The sequence below is a fragment of the Thermobia domestica genome, chromosome 10 (genome assembly GCF_964235325.1).
Source record: "Thermobia domestica chromosome 10, izTheDome1.hap1.1, whole genome shotgun sequence".
NCBI lineage: Eukaryota > Metazoa > Arthropoda > Insecta > Zygentoma > Lepismatidae > Thermobia > Thermobia domestica.
Window position 1 is genome coordinate 66,412,071 of NC_137463.1, and position 20,303 is coordinate 66,432,373.

At 33.4% G+C, this 20,303-nt stretch overlaps 1 protein-coding gene across 1 annotated transcript; it reads right to left on the minus strand.

Moving 5' to 3' along the window:
• Positions 1–1,397: 1,397 nt before the first annotated feature.
• On the minus strand, positions 1,398–18,682 carry LOC145662011 (uncharacterized). The gene is made up of 2 exons (XM_081727350.1): positions 18,596–18,682; positions 1,398–3,215 (listed from the first exon to the last, which is right to left on the minus strand). The coding sequence occupies exons 1-2, from the start codon at positions 18,641–18,643 to the stop codon at positions 2,430–2,432; spliced, it is 834 nt and encodes a 277-aa protein (XP_081583476.1). The 5' UTR covers positions 18,644–18,682; the 3' UTR covers positions 1,398–2,429.
• Between the last annotated feature and the right edge of the window lie 1,621 nt (positions 18,683–20,303).

Genomic DNA, 20,303 nt, shown 5'->3' on the forward strand with positions numbered 1-20,303 from the left:
TCGGTATACCACAACATTATTTCCCTCAGAAAATGTATTATACGACAAAATTTATGAACTCGTATTGCAATCAAGCTAATAATAATAGTAATAATAATAATAATAATAATAATAATAATAATAATAATAATAATAATAATAATAATAATAATAGCAGTAAAAACATAAATTGAGTAAAAACATAACATCGTATTTACTCTTAATTTATAAACATGAATTAAAATTTACTATTGCAAATAAGTGTAATTTATTTAAGCTCTATGTACGATGCTCTTAAAGTGCAGAAAATACACCATATCCATTACTATTAAACTGGTTGCTGACCCAAGGTTCTGAATCACTGTATTAAAATCGTTCCTAATCGCAAGCTCCCATTGTTTACTTTTGACTAGTTTGTTTATTTATTTATTATCTTCTCAGTTAGCTTACAAACAGATCCAAACTCAACGCCATATGTATGCAGTTATTCGAGTACTTCTTATACACATAAAAAAATTTAATTCTTAAGTTGGCTGCTCATTGGCAGCGTAAGTAGCGACATCAATTAACGTGACTTTTTATTATTGGAATTAGTGTGACACAGAGCTTGTGATATTTAGACCTACTTAATTGGACACATTATTGTAGAGGAATCACTGGCAATGCAAGCTTCATTTCTTCCAGCAAAATTAAGTCATTCCCTCCTTGACATTTTAATTTCAGTCAAGTCAAAAAGCACAATTCACTCAAGTATATATATTCTCGGTAATTTGTTGTGCCGGCAGTAAAAATACTTTTTGAAGTTTCACTAGCATTTCTGAGCTAAGGATTGTTTCTATAACCTCTCTATAAGCAGGTATTAACAAAAAGTTTGAGTTGTTTATGTTTTAATATGAAATCCAAACTATCGCGATGCTTTCAAATTGCAAACTTGTCTTACTAGGAATCGATTCCTACACCAAACTTGGGCTTTCTTTTCACTAGGCGATGGAATAGGGCAACTAAGCTTTCCATATCATTAAAATTTTCAAAACTAACTTGAAATGGGTGCGTATTAGAATGTTGCTTCTTTCTAGTTTCACAGTAGCTTTTTTCATGTTTGGTTTATCATTTGTCAATTTCATTGAGAGCTTATCTTCTTGTAAGTATCTATGCTTCACATATTATAAGTTAAAGTTCTATTTTCGGAGTATACAGACAAGAATGGAACTCACGAAAAAACCATCAATCTATTCATAATATTGCAGAAAGATACAAAATAATTCAAAGAAAACCATAAGTAATTTTACAAAATTTATTGTTTATTTTTCGTATCATGTTCACATTCTGTATTTAACAGAACTTTTTTTACTCGTGCTATAAAAAATGTGATAGTTTTAAAATATAATGTAAATATTATCTATTTTCATACAAAAACGAAATGATCTGACAATTAATTAAAAATAAGTAGATTTTTTTGTAATTTATTGAATTCCAATAATGAATATTAATTGAAGTTAATTAATTAAGAACGAAGCTAATTCAAATATAAACCCATAACTAGTAAGTGCAGGTTTACCAATGATAACAGGATGCAATACTTCATACTACGAACTTCATTTATTACATGTCCATTACGTGGAGATTTGTTTGGGATTCCAAAAATAGCTTGTGAATCATTAATATTCTGTCTATCACAAATTGATTAATAGAAATAATTCTGGACTCAAGAATTCTTTACAAGATCATGTAAGTTCAGACTTGAAATGAATACTTCTTTACACGTATATCAGAACTAAATTTTCATTTAAAATACTATGTCATATTATAAAAACTTGGTCGATTACATGCACACATATGATTATCTTTTCATAATATATGATATGGCATCATTGGAAAAAATAATTTGATATTCATTGATTATCAAGATGTATGGTAATTAGAATAGTTTGTTCTAAAAAATCCATATCGATTATTTATTAATGTAACAAAATCATAACATCTATGTTGACCCTCAAATGAGATTTGAATCAACATAACACATTTCTTCTATTTAATTTGTTTGACAATGCAATTATTTCATGGTTAATATAATTCTGTGCAAATTATTTAAATTCAATTTCGAAATGCACAATTAATATTCAGTTTACAAAACCTTTAACGATAACTTTTCGTTGTAATTATGTTGTACATTATAACCTTGAAAAATTCGTCTAACAATTGTTTTCACTGTTTAGGTAAAGTATCGTCTTATGTTTGAAATTACATCATTGAAATGCTAAAATTGACAACGGATAAACATACCACAATTATATGCCAAAGTTAGTTATTTCACGTTCATTGATTATTTTTTTAGTTCTTGTTTTCGTCAAAGTTAGTGCATAGTATTAAGTGCTTTAATAATTGCAAGAAAACAACATTGACTTATTTGTCATGCAAAATAACACTTAAAGTAACACATCTCTCTTATTTCATTGATTTAGTAAGACATCCCTTTTGTATCGTTGGTTCAACAAAACATCTCTTTTGTTTCGTTGATTTAGTAAAACATCTCTCTTGCTTCGTTGATTTAACAAAACGTCTCTTTTGTTTCGTTGGTTTAACAAAACATCTCTCTTATATCGTGGATTTAATAAAACATCTCTTTCTTGTCTATGACTTAAGAGCACATCTCTCTTACTTCTTGAATTCAATAATACATCTCTTTTGCTTCTTTGATTCAATAATACATCTCGCTTTTCCCTTTGATTCAATAACACATCCCTCTTTTCTCTTTGATTTAAAAGCACATCTCTCTTCTCCCTTTTACTCAATAGTACATCTCTCTTCTCCCTTTTAGTCAATAGTACATCTCTCTTCTCCCTTTGATTCAATAGCACATCCCTCTTACTTCTTGAATCCAATAATACATCTCTTTTGTTTCTTTGATTCAATAATACATCTCGCTTTTCCCTTTGATTCAATAGTACCTCCCTCTTTTCTCTTTGATTTAAAAGCACATCTCTCTTCTCCCTTTGACTCAATAGTACATCTCTCTTCTCCCTTTGATTCAATAGTACATCCCTCTTCTCCCTTTGATTCAATAACACATCCCTCTTGTTTCGCGGATTCAGTAGCACATCTCTTTTTTCTCGTTGGTTCAATAATAGATCTCGAGCTTCTCGATTTAATAATACGTCCTCCGCAGCTTTCAGAGATTTATCAACAAGATCTCGTTTCTTTACGTATACGATATCAGGAGGAGTATCTGGTCTGGCCTGTAAATAAAAAAAAGATAAATTAGATAGTAACTTCATATTTTAGGCACTAACTCGTATATGTCTGAAATTTTATATGAAAGAAAATAGTTATGAAAGAAAACAATAAAGGAAATAAAAAGTTTATATTTTTTAAAAAAATCTCTTTACAACACTTCTAATATTTTTTAAAAGGAGTAAAGTTTGAATTGTTCCTAACGCTAGATCTTGGAATCTCAGCTATCAGGAAACCACATATGATAAAAAACCATCAATTTTCATAGAAATCTCTACGTTATCATAATTCTTCTCTATCTTAAATTCATAGATACTCTGTAACGTTTTTCAGAGAACCAAAACGAACACGAGAACGAAAACGAATAATAGTTGTTTACATTGTATCACTTTGGCCTTCTATATGTATTTGGAAAATCGAAAAATTCATACTATGTACGTCTACCAAAGAAGGGGTGTTACCGTTTTCTTGAAGAGATTGACTGAAGTTCAAGAAATAAATGATAATAGATAAAAATTAATTACAAGTAAGGCTATTCTTCAAAATAAGAATATGTGAACCTATTACTGTAATGTCACTATTACTTCCTAAATATGCAGTTCCTATTATCGTTTCTGAGGGACAGGGTGACTAAGTGGTAGAGCGTTTACCTTTGGTGTGTGAGCTCCCTGGTTCGATCCCCGCTCATGTAAGTAGTAAGACTGTTTAATAATGTCTTCTTTGAAGATTCTAGTAGTTTTTAGAGTCTTTGTAGCTTTTAGCTTGAAAGGACTTTCCTGCCTTCACAATTCCGGGTTCGCATTTGTGAAACGGAGAATATTGGGCAATCCTTCTCATTGAGTGATATTGTAATGTATTCAATACTTTTATCAATTGGAAGATGGCGAATGATGGTCAGAGTACTCTTCTTGATTTCAGTGGCATGTTCAAGATTGTTGTAGAAACAAAATCTTGCAGAACTTCGTAATCTTCCTGAAGCTTACATTTATTTTTTGTGTATCCTTTCATAAATAGAAAAGTGGCAATTTTCTACAATCTTTAGTTATTAACTATTGCAATTTATAGTCCTGGATAGGAGGGCAACTATATACGTATGTATATCCATTTTTTGGTAACGCCCAACGTTTGGTCTTTATATCGTCTATTTGCTCATCCTTTCCAAGTTTAGTGTTTTGAGTAGAAGCTTGTTCTGTGTCATTAGTGGCTTTTGAAAGGACCTCATGGGTATTTGGGGTTGGTATACACGCAGGCGTCAGTAATACTTTCAGGTTTCTTCTTGATTTCAGTGGCATATTGAAGTTGGTTCCTTCCTGATGCTTCCTTCTTCCTGTCTACTTGAAACAGATGATTTAATTGAAATTGTGATTGTTCAAATAATGATACTCTACAAATAATATATTAGGTACACTCATGTCCAAAATGATTTTCGCATATCTATAACTGTCTTCTTGTAAGAATATAATTTGATAATGATTTTGCAGGGTACTTTTAATACTGATACTATGTGTACAATCGGGAAATGTATATTTGTGGTAAATTTCATAGGAAAAAAGTCATAAATACGAAAATTAGAATTAGTAAAACAAAATGTTGCTAAATGGACAAGAAAGTTTTATTTTCGTTTTATTGTTGTTATTAACTGCTCTTTAGACCTGAAATTTTCCACATAGATACCTTTGCCGATTATACACATACTAACATTATAGGAAATACCGGGCGAATCCGTTATCAAATTATATTCCTACAACAACATATTTATAGACATGCGACAATAATTTTGGACATGAGTGTACATATATTTTGCACATGTTAGGTATTATCTTATTGGCGACTTTTGATTGTATTGTTTTATTTCTTAACTTTTTCATATTACATGACATAAAGACAAGAGAACAAAATGTGGGTGTACTGTACTGATTTTCTCACTGAACTGTTAGCATTATTTACATGTAAATATATTATTAACTTTGACTGCTTTCTTTGTTATAATAAATCGTGAAAGGTATATTGTACGCAACAAGTTCCACATGTGGCTGCACTCTGTTACACACTCGAATGCTAGTGACATCTAGCGTTGATAATACAAACCACTTACAGAAGCAATACTTGTCTTTTCAGTCAGTAGATAGCAGCAAATATTTCTGATCCTTCTCAGAGATTTACAATTGATTTTCAAGGGGAAGAAATGCATTTTACTAGGAAGAAATGCATTTTACGCCGGGACCGAAACAAGAGTAATATAATACAAAATGTTAAAAAAAAAACGCATAACACAAAACAAGCCTTACAAGATCACCGATATTCAATAACAAAATGCACTGTCAACTGACCACGTCTGGCCGTTCCTTTCCTTTCTTTTCAAGCAGGAAAGTAACTGATATTGTTCCTTAGCAGTCTTGCCAGATGCATGTAATACAATTGTTATCTCCAAGTCTTTTTTTTTTTTTTTTTTTTTTTGTCGTTTTCAGCAACTACATAACGTGTATATATACAGTTTGAGGAAAGCTCTTTTGTCACTGAAACACTAGCAGTGCTGTAAATTCAAGTTTTAATTTATAGAAGCAAGAATTTCCATAGTTCCCACTTATAGTGGTCTCATTTGATTGACTATCGATAGCAATGAACATTTTTAGTTTGCTGTCATAGATGCCGAGATATTCCATCTAACGAAACTGAAAATAATGACAGGATACATACATATATGTATTATGTGCCACTTTACAAGTTTTGTACAAAAATGTATTAACATCTTTCGTTATATCTGGCAACATTGGACGCATATTAATGAAATTCAATAATTGTTTTTCGATGTAAATATAACACAAATTAAAGTGAAAATCTAAAGAGAAAAATTTCTATCTGTAAATTCCCGGAATAGGGTTTCATTTTACGATAAGCATTATATGTCTACCACTTCTAATTTAAAAGTTATACCATCCTCAACTTTGATTGTATGTTGTAAGTTGAACATCCTGTAGTTTCACCGTGTGAAATTAATCTCACTTAAGAATATGTTGCATATTGTATACCAGAATTTAAATTTCTTTGAAACAAAGTATTTCATTGAAACCAACCAGAATTGTTCAGTCAAATTACCACGATAATTTTCTCTGTAGTCCATTTCACATAGCAAACTATGGTATACGCAAGGGAGCATCTGGGTGTTAACCACCGCAAGTAGAAAATGCAAAAATAAATTTGTCATTTTAAGATTATATGTGTACACAAATCTGAAATTGTCTTGATTCCAACCAGAATGCTTCAGCAAAATTATCTAACGGTAGGTTTTCTTTGTAGTCGATATGTACATGGAAAACAGTGGTGTACATAAGGGGGCGTCTGGGTGTTACATGCATTAAGAAAGACATGCAAAAACAAACATTTACCATTTCAAGATATATTTAACCAATCAGTGGTAGAGCATTCGTCTCTGGTACTTGGGGTCCCTGGTTCGATCCCGCCAAGTGTGCTTTGCGGTGGACAAACGCCGTGTGCGTGGGTTTCTTCGGGGTTCTCCCGTTTCATCCCACTTTCCTCATTCCACCATTTCATTCATTTCTTATTATCACCGTCTCCTTTAGCCTAGCCGGTGTATCCGTGGGACGTAAAATTCAAAGATTTATATGTAAACAAAAATCTGAAATTATATAAACTTGGATTCTTGAACTAGCCTCTGACGAAATTTTGCGTACGTCACTGATAAGAAATTCAAAATGATGTTTTGTTTTTCATAGCAACATTTAGGGATCGGTTAAAACGAATCATTCTTTAATTTTCCTTTGAATTGTCTATATTTCGATAATAAATAATAATATAATAGATGGGTTACCTGCCCCGAAATACAAATTTTACGGAGAAATGAACAGAATAAGACTAAACGTGATAATGAGAGTAACAAAACTTAGAAAGGTCATCACTGTAGGGGGATATGTAATGAAGAAAACGAAAGTTAAATTGTGGGCTGTATCTACTTGCGGTATGAAGTGAGGTGAGAGTTGATCATAATCTGACAGTGTTTCAAACCCACTGTGTTACTAACTAACTTAGAATACATATGCTGCTGTATTATCATTTGGTTCAAGGTGGAACAAAACGAGCCCTGCAGTTCTTCTAACCCTCTTCGCTCGTTGACGCTTGCTACAGTTTAACAACGTAAGTAAATCACTTTTTAATGAATAAAGTTGTGTATGCAAAGTGGACTAAGTACCACGAAACATTATGTTACACTCGGGTGGTACAACTTCATTGTAAATTTAATCTCACACTTTGTTAAGACGATATTTAATTTGCAGCATTGTTTTAGTCATTAATGAATAGTGTGTAGTTTGCAACACTTAGCAGTTCCAATTTACTAATTTTGCGCAATAGTACTATACTGATGTATACTGATGTAGGAAAGAGTAAGAGGGGCATGAAAATAAGAAATATCTGTAATTAATACTGAATAGTGAAGGCCAGAAATGAAAGAGGGGTAATTGTAGGTAAGATATATGAAAGCAAGAACAGGTACCGGTAATACAACATTGAAAACAGATTCATGTGGGTTTTATCTGGGGCCGACATCTGAAGTAGCTTACCCTGACGGATTAAGTTTATATATTATTATTATTATTCATATATTTTTCAGCATTAAGAAGTTCACATCAGCTGAAAATTTATAAATAACTAACTTTATGATGTATCGATCGAGCATAAAATTATATATATATTCTGCTTTGTTGTAAGTGTTAACAGATGGTTCTTTAAATAAGTTAAATTTTCTTATCCTTTTATGTTAAATAGTGTGTACAATACAATAATATACTTTCTCTATAGTAAATATAATCTATTATTTTAATTAAGTATGCAATACTTTGTGCCGCATACTTTCTAGATTGGTTTATTACTGTAAACTAACTTAGCAGACTCGAGGAAAGGTACTAGTATCTCTCATACAAATCTTATTTTATCACTGATGATTTTGAGTGAAGAGAACCTATACATAACTGGAGTTGTTATAATTAATAACTGTCAAAGAAAGGGGAAAGTGAAAAATATTTAACGATATAAAATACTATTAACAAGTGACATTGTGACAAGGAAACATCTTATATTGATAGTAGCATTCCCCAATCAAACAATAACCAATCGATAGAGGAGTGAAGAAAGTGAGAAATCCAAAGTTGTACGGGCTGACACCAAGAAACACAAGAGATACAGAAAAAAAGAAAGATCTAGAATAATGTGAAGATAGGAATACAAAAGATACACTGATACAGAGAGAACTTCAAAATGATTAAAGTAATCAAAAGGACATTTACACAACAGTATAGTAAGCAAACATTGTATCCACAGACATGCCTAATATCATATGTAATGCAGTGTCGCCAATTCAGCACAAAATGAAGTATTGATAAATGACACGGAACACAAATTACAACATGTAGCAAATGTAATTATGAGTAGAATCATACCTGTGAAAACTTGATGTACAGTGTTGCCAACGTTTGAAGATATGCCTATATGAATTCCTATACGAATCTTGGATGCAGAAGAGTAAATACAGTACACGATTCGAACTAGTTGAAACCAAAATATGAGACCACAAACAAGAATATAATCACTGAAGTACAAACATAAGGAACGAACAACAGGATCGAGGCATTTTTGTCACGGGAAAATGTCAGAATAATACCAAAACACAGCACGTAAGGTGATTTTCCACTGGGGCAAAACTTTAGACACTGTGCTTCGTCCCTTATTTTTGTACTTCAGCAGACCCGTAGCCAGCCCAAAAATGTACGGGGGTGGTAGAAGTTATGGGGGAGCCCGACCCAGCCATAACGTAGTTCATCACCATATTATAGTTCATTTGCAAGCCTACCGTGAAAATTTTAGGGGGCCAGTGAAAATTTAGGGGGAGCCTGGCCCCCTAGCCCCCCGTGGATACGGGCCTGTACTTCAGTGATTATATTGTAGTTTCTCGTCTCATATTGTGGTTGTTACTAGTTCAAATCTTGTGCTGTATGTACTCTTCTACATCCAAGATTCGTATAGGAATTTGTATAGGCCTATCTTCAAATGTTGGCAACACTGTACACCAAGACTTCACAGGTATGGTTGTACTCATAATTTGCTACATAATTTGTTTTCCGTGCCATTTAACAAATCATATTTTTGTGCTCCGTTGGCAACACTGCATTACGTATTATGTTCTTGAGCAGGTCTGTAGATACAATGTTTGCTTACTATACTATTGTGTAAATGTAATTTGGATTACTTTAATCATTTTGAAGTTCTTTCTGTGTCAGTGTATCTTTCGCATTGCTATCTTCATATGGTTCTAGATCCGTCTTTCCTCTGTATCTCCTGTGTTTCTGGGTGTCGGCCCCTAAAACTTTGGATTTCTCACTTTCCTTCACTCTTCTATCGAGCGTTTTTTTTAATGCTACTATCAATATAAGATGTTCCCTTGTGAGTATTATTTATCATCTAAAAATATCAGTTTAGTTGTTGTCGTAATCACGAGCACCTTCATTGATGTCGTCAGCGTGGTCCATAGCAACATCTTTTACGAAGTTTGGTATGTCTAACATGTCAACACTTTCTTCGAAATAAGTTTCTTGATTCTTCTATGTCCTGTCCTGAGGACAGAAATTACCGAATCTGATCATATCAACGTCAGATGCAGCATATCACTATTTATTTACTTTATAGGTGTTTCGCAAGTGAAGAATCGGATGTTCTTATATTATTTGTGATATATTTATACAACTGCCATGTTGGTAGCGATAGTGATTCAATTGTGTTAGTGACATATATGAGAAGTTTCTGTATAGCTGTATTTATTTTATACCAGCCATATGACTCAACCAATAAATTAATAGCGTCTAAGTTGTGGATTTTGAAGACTTGGTTGTTAATGACAGCTTAACAAAACATTCAAAATGTTCGAAAATTTTGTAAAAAAAAAAAAAAAAAAAAAAAAACCGTAGTGTCAAGACTTTTATAGTTAATACCTTTTTGGGAACATTGAAAAATTTTTCTTGATTGTTACCGTTGTTACTCTTTCCCCATTCTTACGGATTAACAACTAAAGCAGCTTTTTCTTCAAACTTATTGTATTTTTCCACAATTTTTTTTAAATGTCCGTTCTTTGCCACGTTATGTTTTCCTTGTACGAAATGTTTAGCAAAACTCGTAATGTCGTGAATATGCGTGGCGTGAACTTCTAAATGCGTAGTAGCTATCACTTGACAATTTCTGCTGTTGTTCACATGTTTAGATTAACTTAGCAAATGTTTTGCACGTTTCAGCGGATAAAAAAAACAGTTTAACTGGTTATCGGTTGTGTCATTCAGCATCGTACGAACAAGAGTGTATTTGAAAGATATTTCTTTTTCATACGTCAGGGTAGTAGTTGTGAAGTGAAGAGTGACCATCTCTGTGTGTCTGCTATCAAATTCTTGCGTCTCAAGATGCTCGTTTTCTTTTCATATTTTAAATTTTATGAAACGGCAATATCTAGTGCTTGAAGTACTTTCGTTTCACCACAGGATGCATTTAGTAGTTCATCTCGTTACTGACATCTCGAGTAGAAGCAAATTGCGCCAAACAGTGATTGTTTCCACATTTAGAATTCGAGTCGCAAACTTTAACGTTACTTGTGAAGTTTTGATTATAAATACTGTGCCTGGCAACTCCCATTCAAACCATACTTGAAGATAATATTGACTGTGTGGACATTGTTCCAATACTTCTGATCGTATTTTTATTAAACGTTTGATAATATGATCTAGCAGCTTTTCTAACAGAATATGAGCAACGAAATGGAGATGCTCTCCGGATAAAAAGTCTTGTTTCACCTGTGGTATAGTATTGTAAGGTGAGTCCCACCTTTGTATTTGCTTGGAATATTCTTTACTCAGATTTGAATCGATAATACGAGAGTCATTTCAAAAATAATGGACACTATGACAACACTGCGCAGTAGATAATAAAATTGAGGTAAACATTTCGTCAGTTTAAGTTGGTGTCTCGTGACAGCTTGTGCGCTCTCTAGTGAACACAGTGTAGCCCTGACAAGTGTTGGAAACGGAGGAGACAAGTGTCTCGGGTAACGTGTCTATTGAAGATCAGAGGTCTTACATAAAGATTGAAACTTTAAGAGACAAAATCCCCACAGAAATTCACAGTGCCTCACGTAAAGTTTGTGATGAAACAACAGCAGACCATGGACAACTTGTTTCCGTAGTGGTCGTGTGAGCGTAAAGAATGATGCAAGACCAGAAAGGACGAAATCGACAACCGATGAATAAAGTGTGCAACTTGTGACAATGCTAGTTTTGGCGTAAATGGTGTTACGGTAGGAAACATCTCCATATGAATAATATAAATTTTTTCAGTCTTCGTGAAGAGACATTTGTCGTAAGTTTTAAACCGCAGTAGCCGTTCTCTTTTCCACTCTTTGTCAAGCTATTATTTTCTCAATTTCTCTTATTTTTAACAGCTTATGATAAAAATTTATGATCTATATCGGTAGCTAGAGACGTTATACCTTATAATTTAGTCTAGTGAAACACTCAAAAAACAGTTTCCTTGGCCTACCCCGCTTTAGAGTGGTGCTGGTTAGTGGCTATGAGGCATTAATCACAGATGGTAAGTTTAGTTCCCAATCAAGCAAGTTTGAGTTTTTCTATATAAATTTGTCTTACGTTCTGTTTGGTAATTAGTTTTGACACAAACTTTCACTACAGTTTGAATGCATTTTTAATGACTGTAGGTCAACTAGTAACATTCAATTTAACCAAAATGTATCTGCACAAGCTTACAGTACATTCAGCATATGCGGTTGAAGTATTTTTCCTGATTAAAATGGTTAATATTTGGTAACCACGATTCTCCTTCCAGAGAACAGCAGTCATGCTGCTTGTACTCCCTGCATACAAATCGCTCAATTAAACAAAAATGGTCATTTTATGGTACATGTTATTTTATACTTTATACCTTTAATACATTACCTTTTCACACGAACTATCGCAGTACTTTGAGGAACTTTTCTTGTATGTCCCATTAAACATTATTATTTTATAGATATTCTACAAATTACAGGCAATTGCCGAAGTCTTTATTCATTTCACATGCAATTAACAACAGTACTAATATAACATTATAAAATAAAAAGCAACTTCAAATTTCATGCGCAATATATTTTCCAAATCAGTTATATGAACACACATTTATTCTTGTATGCATGTGTTTACTACTCGAGTGAAAAATATGTTTTCGTTCGAGATTGGATATTTCCGGAGCTCCTCATATATGTGCTACTACAATCACACTGAGAAAATAGTTATCAACTTTAACATCAGGGCTCTTGTTAATAGTGTTTCAATGCTTTACTGATAACAAGTAAACACTTGACTTTCGTACAATTTTGAGTCTGTGCAGCGCCAGAAGCATGTTCATATTCTCGAGAGCCCTCTTCCAGCCTCGAACAAGAAGTCAACAAGATCTTGGGATCCTATCCTTTACATGTACGATTTCATTCAGAAGATCGATATCATCATAGTAATTTCTACAACTCTTAGCGATGGTGTATTCAGCAAACACGGAAATTGTAAAGCTACGAAAATAAACCGATAGTATCATTTCTCGTTTTCCTAACCTCTTCTGAACCTCACATTTGCAACGATCCAACTTTCTTACGTCTTACTATGATTCTGTGTTGGGTAGCAGTAGCATTGGCGATATTTTGACTCACTTTTCTCTGATTTACTGAGCGAACTCAAGTTACGTGAACACGTGGTATGACGTAGGGCTCAACGTCCTCTTGATTATGGCAGGAGTACCTTGGCTAATCCGCTAAATTTTGGGAGGGATACATAGGACCACCCATTAAATTTTAGAAATTGATATATTTAACAGTAACAGGAACCTCTTGTCGCTCTCTTTCCCTCCCTCTCTTCCTCTCCTGCTTTTGTGTTGATTTTTGTGCGTACGAAAGATTTTTCCAGGCAATATTAATAGAGACAATTTGCGGATACGTGTCTGTGTTCGCAGAAAAGAAGATGTTGTTTCGCATTGGTTTTTGGTTGTGTTTTATAATGCAAGCAGATATATATTTTTCATCTCTGCTAATCGCCGCAGAAACTACATACCGTGTCTGTCTCTGTGGATGAAAAAAGTGGACGAGAAAGTGGAGACATATAGGATTGGTAAATATTTTTCCCTCGAAACTATGAGGAATATCTAAATAGTTCTTGGTAGAAATATTTAGAATATCCAGACGCATTTTTGCAGGGTATTATAGTTGCATACATTTAACCGGGGCAGTTTCAGGGGATCCCAACTTTCCAAATAGTGATTTTTGGAGGGATTATCCCCGATTTTCCATCAATAACTCTTTCCATGTAACTCATGGGAGCATGCATATCATACCATATTCTGAAGAAAGTGACGTACAGTAAACAGTTTTGAAGCAGTAAGAACTAAACTAAAAGTCTACATTTTAATTTATGTCCTATGAAATTTCACAGTTTCAAATATGATTGGGGAAATATCTTTTTCTTCTCCTAAACTAAAAGAAATGTCGGAATGGTGCTTGGCAGAAACATTTAGAATATCCGCACGCATCATTTATAGGGCATTATAGTCGCTTGCACCTACGAAAATCGGTTCTATTCTGAAGAAAATGACGTGCGGACAAAGAATTTTGGATAAATAGTTCTGAAGCAGGGACAACTTAACTGAACATCTACAATTTCCTTTTAAAACCCCTCGAGTTAAATGGTATTTACATGAAATCATGAACAGCCATTTACTGAACGATGCTATTTTAACGGTATTGAAACTTACAAACTACATTCTTTCTTTGATATTATATAATGTTAATATATTTGAAATATGAAACTTGGCTATAATATTTTGAACCTTCTCCCCCTGGGCTTCGAACGGTTTAAATAAATAGTATGGATAAAGGTGAATAGATGGCTCGAAACGCTTCTCCCGCTTAACATCCAACACAAAATGTATTTTAAGCTCCAAAAACATCACTATTCAAAGTTCTGATTTATGCATAAATTTTGAATAAAAAGTTTGTTTTATTGAGTCAAACTACTATATTTGCAGAACAGTTATTACCTACATTATTAAATTATCACTAAATTATATTTATTGTTGGGCATTATATTACTAAATTTATTCGTACTAATAAGTTAGTATTTTGTTACAACAGTGTTCATGTTATAATTGCCAAGCAAAGGTGAAACGTGCCGTTATTTCTGCATGAAAGTTGCACTATTTAAAATAAGTTTAAAATTTTCAAAGTAAAATACCATAGAAAAAAAAGTTTTGAGTCTTTGCATTTTTAAATACAACTGAGTGCTGAATTGGATGAGGAATTGTACAGGTACAATACTGCTCTGGAAGCTACTCATGTCTTAGATGCCTCTATTGTTCTTAAGTTGTATCTTCGTTCTCTGGTTTCGTTACTGCTTTCTTATAGTTTTATATTCAACGTAGCATTCTCCTTTTCTTCCACATTTCCATTGGGAAGTCATTGATCATTTCAACTCTTTCAGGTAGTGTCCATGTTAACCCGTTGAGTATAACAGTCTACATAAAAAAAATTATATGACGTTTTTATTTATTGTTTCAAAAATGCCATAAATATATTATTTTGTTCTTTCTAAATGCTTCTTTCGCCATTCCTATGATTTGTTTTACTTCATGTCTTCACTAATAATATCATACTACGTTGCTCTCGAGTCATTTATCAACCTTGCTCCGTTATTATTTCTATATTTGATGCAGATCAATTGGTGCCTATTACTGCTACTATTGAAGATTTAATTTGATCCTATAAATCATCAATATTTGTCCTAGAGTTCTCCATCATTTTATATTTCGTTCGCATTCTGAAACAACAGCCACACTATTTGAAGACTGTATACACTTAAACTTCAATCACCTAGAAGCAGGGGTAAAAGTAGATCTGAAAAGGTAGGGGGACGGTAAGTAGCGGCATGACGTCACGCGGTCCCCCTGCCTATCTTTGCCCATTGTATTATTTTTAGAAACTGGGGGGACGTCGTACGGATTTTGGAGTACCCTGCGTTTCCTCTCACTTTTGCCCCTGCCTAGAAGAATACTAATTCCCATTGTTTTAATCTCCTTTTAGTTTCAGTCTTCTCTGTTATCTCTTTTTAGAAATTGCTCGTGAAGAAAATACTATTATCAAAATTAATATTTTGTTGCTCGAAATGAAGGGGGAGGGGAATTTATTTAGTATCCTAACCCTTGCACACAGCAATTAGTGCATCACGCAACTTTTTTGCTCTTACTTTGAAGTGATAAAACATCTTATTTTGCGTCGATATGCCTTTACTTATAAATTGCCTCTATCTTTTCTCTTATTGGTTCATGTATAACTTTCTTTTGAGTCTTTGCAATTCAATGTAATGTTCTCTAGAATCTATTCAATATTTCAAACTTCCCTCACCTCCCCTCAAGCTTGACTTTCCCTGCAAACATTTAATGGATTCTTACTAAATCTTATTCACAACTCATTTAAACTCAACTTATTTTATTTATTTATTTTTGTAAATCTCTTCGTTTGTAGTTCAAACAGTCTTCAGAGTTATAGATTAGTTTTCGATTTTTGTTTTATAGGCCCTACTAATAATAGCTCAGGTGATCTCATATTCACCTAGATTCTATTTTATTTTCATGGGTATCACTATTATTTTCAAGAAAATCTTGGCATTTTCCGTTGCAGTGCTGCTAATTCTACCTTTCAAACTACGTGTAAGTTAGACGAAAAGTCTGACCAAAGGAAACACATTACAATATGTGTTGCCTTTTCAGCAATAGGTCTATATCTTCTGATGTGTCTAATAAAAGCAATGATATGATGCCGAAACTGTAACACAAATTATAACTATTCGTAATAAATTAGTAATTTTCTCAAGTTTTATTTTATTTAAGTTAGCACATTCATATATATATATTCGCTAGTGTGTACATTCCGTGTTCAGCAAGTTTCTTTTCTCAGACATCCTTTCTCCAAAGTATCATTTTTACTATTTGTATTGTAATATTTTCTTTAACACCTATACTTAAAAAAAAAAAAAAAAAGACTTTATTGTGTTCTCGGACTATGTTCTCATTCTTATTTTCCTCCTGAATTATAACACCACTTTTCTACAGACTTCGATAGATTTTTACATCGTTGTCCATTTAATTTTATTTATCTTTTTTCTTAATTTTTGAGGGCTCTCCTTTTCTATTTGAAAGATTCTTCCCTTCCAATGTCCAATTTCGTTCATTTTTTTTTTTTTTTAATTTTCAAAACATCAATTGCTTTCAATGCTATGCGCTATCGTGTATCTAGACCTGATTTTCCTAATCTAAAATCTAATTGTTGGAAGATTCAAACCGATTTCTTGCCTTTGTATTGGGTAAGGCTTTGACGGATGCACATAGTGTGAAGTCGTAAGAAAAGCTTGCATCGTCCTAACAACATTCTAGCATTAAGGTTTGTTACAAAGTGGAAAAATCTTTTACGGAAATATTGCAGATATTACAGATGGTGTGTGATGATTGCACTATTATAACGAGCCCAGCTGAATCAATCTTACATTTTTTTTTTTTTTTTAAGACTAGACGAGAAAATGTTGAGGATGATTCAAGGTCAGAACGATCTTCTACGTCAAGGAATGAGCAAAATGTGGAAAATTTTCGTGTAATTGTCACAGCTGACAGACACATAACTAGGCGACAACTGTCAGCCATGCATCAAATAAGGAAAGAAAGCTACAAGTTAATTTTAACCAAGAGCCTTGACAACAAAGAAAATAAGTACTTGTTTGCACAATGCCTTGCAGCATTGTCTGCATAGCCATAACTTGCTATGCATTTATTACCAATGCGAATACTAAGTTCCTTTTTTCTTTCCCAAGTTCAAGATAGCCATGTAAAAAGTAGAGAGATTTGTAAATATGTCAGACATTAAATTAAATATTACTCGTGTTTTGATGACACTTCCTTGTAGGGATGCTCACGAGACGAGTCGAGACAGGATTTTCCTGACAAAATTCGAGTCGAGACACAGTTCTTCCAATAGAGAAGAATACATTTTTCGAGTCAAGACATCACTTTTATAGTACATTTTCGAGACGAGACAGTCTCAAATCTTGCCCCGTGCGCATCCCTACTCCCTTGGGCCCCACGTAACGCAATCGCTAGCGTTTTCGCCTTTGGTGCGAGCGGTTTTCCAGATTCGGTTACTGGTGGGAGCACTCGTAGAAAAGGTGTAACAGCTTTTTTTAGGCCAGACATCCTGAGTAAGAGTTTTCGTGGGGGTTTCCTCATTTACACCATATAAATATCACCCTTTCCAGGCAATTTTCTTCCTTCCCTCTTTTCCCTCACATTTCTTCGGGCCATACGTGACGATCTTAAGGCCGTAGACGGCCATACTTTACATAGGGCCTGTACATTACGTAAGGCCGTAATATAAAGAGAAATGTATAAAACAATAAATGAAAAATGAAAAGAAAGTTTTCAGGTTCACGTCCGATGTTTATGCTCTTTAAGCTAAGGAATACGATGATTAAGGTACTTAAATGATGATGAAATGAAAAAGTGGAAGAAAACGGGATTATCCGAGAAAACCCACGAACATAATGTTTTCTACCACATACTTTGCAAGGTATCGAACCAGGGAACCCACCATAGGCGGAGTTAGGAGTTGGTTGCTTGGGGGGGGGGGTCACGGTTCATACAAATGAGAATTGAAGGATGTTATAAGTAGCATTTTTGTTTTTTGTCAAAAAGTTGGGGGCAATGCCCTCCCCCATAGCTCCGACCATGGAACTCACCCACCAGTGGTAAGCACTCTACAACTGAGCCACAGTGCTCTCCTAGGGCAACAAATGAATGTGAAAAATTAATGACTGTTAACAGTGTTTCAAAGACATGTAAAGCCAGTGACAAAAGCTCTTTCCGTTTGCTGAAAATAGTTTCGTAAATAACTTTAGAATGGAAGGATAATTTGCGTACAGTTTTCAGTAAATTAAAAAGAATGTAATTTTCTGTGTGCTATACCATCGTTATTCCCAAAATCAATTTTATCATACGGGAAAAAACTTTTGTCGCTGAGTGTACGAACAGTAGACAATATGTATTGCCTGCTTTGGTGAATATGTTCAACGGATAAATTAGTTTTCTTGTTTTCGTTCGAAAGAAAAAAAAAAGGAAAATAATGTTCGTTTCTTTACGGTCAGACGTTGCTTTTAATTGCGATTTAGTCCTATAATCACATGCATTAATATTACGCTTGTCACGAGGGGGTCATTATATCTCAACAAATGCAAATCTAATGCTAAGGTATACTATCACTTACCAATGTGGGACCAACTAGTAAAACAAATATCAAAATATGTAGATCCATTTTTCAGCGATCCGATGTGTGAAATCTGAAAGGTATCTGTGACAATTGAAAGAATAGTCACTAGATGTATGTTCATTTAAAGTAAATAGATCACGTGCAGGAAACACGTGGCTTTAATTAATGGCTTGAGTTTTATACAAAAGACCAGTATCTCTCAAGACTTTAGTTGTTTTGTACAACATTTATGACGCAGAAACGCTTTTCTTATTGTCTATATTTTCCTTTGTTTCAATCATATAAAATATCTCTTCCTCCAATGAGCAGGTTTGGAAGAAACTATGTTTTTGTTTTCTAGTTGACGTAAGCACAAACATACAAAAGAACATTGTGAAGAGACATTGTTTTATTTTAATGAACATTTATCTAACATAAGTGGCATTACTTGCAGAGAATCTGATGTAATAATTTAGCCTAAAAAGTATGCTTAGATTCAATGCGATATATTTATGTACACTCATATCCACAAATTATTGCCGAATGTCTATAAATATGTTAGTGTAGAAATATAATTTGATAACGAATTCGCCCGGTATTTCTTGTAATGCTAGGATGCATATAATCTGCAAAGACATTTATGTGGAAAATTTCATATCAAAAGAATTGTAAATGAGAACAATAAAACGAAAATAAAACTATTTTGGCTATTTAGCAACATTTTGTTTTACTCATTCTAATTTTAGTATCTATAATTATTTTCCTATGAAATATGTCAAAAATATACATTTCCCGATTATACACATAGTATCAGTATTAAAAGTACCCTGCATAATCATTATCAAATTATATTCTTACAAGCAGACAATTATAGATATGCAACAATCATTGTGAACATGAGTATACATTTGGAGCAAATGAAAACTATACTATTATCATATTTAGAAAAAAAAAATCAAATTTAAGACTTTGTAAAAGAAGCTCTGATGGAACCCTAATATCCACTAAATAAGTTTGCTCATAGATGAGATGTTGCTTTTTTTTCAATTTGTTTCTGCTTTTTGTTGATCTTCAGATTAAGAAAACAGTATATTTTAAGTATATTTTAAAGTACATAACAAAAGCGTTGATAATGACTACTTAGATCTCACAGTGCGAATGAGCCCCGGTTTTTAAGCCTTCCAAAGTTTTGAAACTTATTCTCATAGGACTTGATTTTTAGTTCTGCGGGTAAGTTTCACCTCCACTGTTACAAAGCATATACATATCTAGTTTTAGACTTCCTTCCGTAAAGGAATCCATGTTTTTTTCTTTTTTTAAGTAATTTGCATCATAGAAGAGAACTATTTCTTCTTTCACCTTAACCTTCGATAATTTCAAACCCAGTCAATCTACTGCGGCAATTTTCATTCTCCCAAAACAGTCTTAATTCAAGCAAAATTAGGTGTATCTTTCCAACGTTAGGTACTCTCAAAAAATTAGGATGAATTTTCCTTCTTGCTCTTGAATGATGTTAGATTCCTTAAAGAGGCCGGAAAGCAAGGGCCGGATTAGCACACATTTTGACTTCGTAGAGTATACATCCGGAACCAAACCTTCTACCCTAACCTCCCAAAAAAGTAATGTAACGTAATTTTAAATACCCGTATGGTTCTACTTAGGTCTATTGTATTCAAAAGCACTATTGATCACTTTATTTCAACACATGAAGAAAATTTAATATTTG

Excerpts from the sequence above, each read along its gene's own strand:
- LOC145662011 (XM_081727350.1), bottom strand. The coding sequence starts at position 18,643 with ATGGATCTACATATTTTGATATTTGTTTTACTAGTTGGTCCCACATTG. Across the intron at positions 3,216-18,595 it reads TACTAGTTGGTCCCACATTG|GCCAGACCAGATACTCCTCC; the intron begins GTAAGTGATAGT and ends TTTTATTTACAG.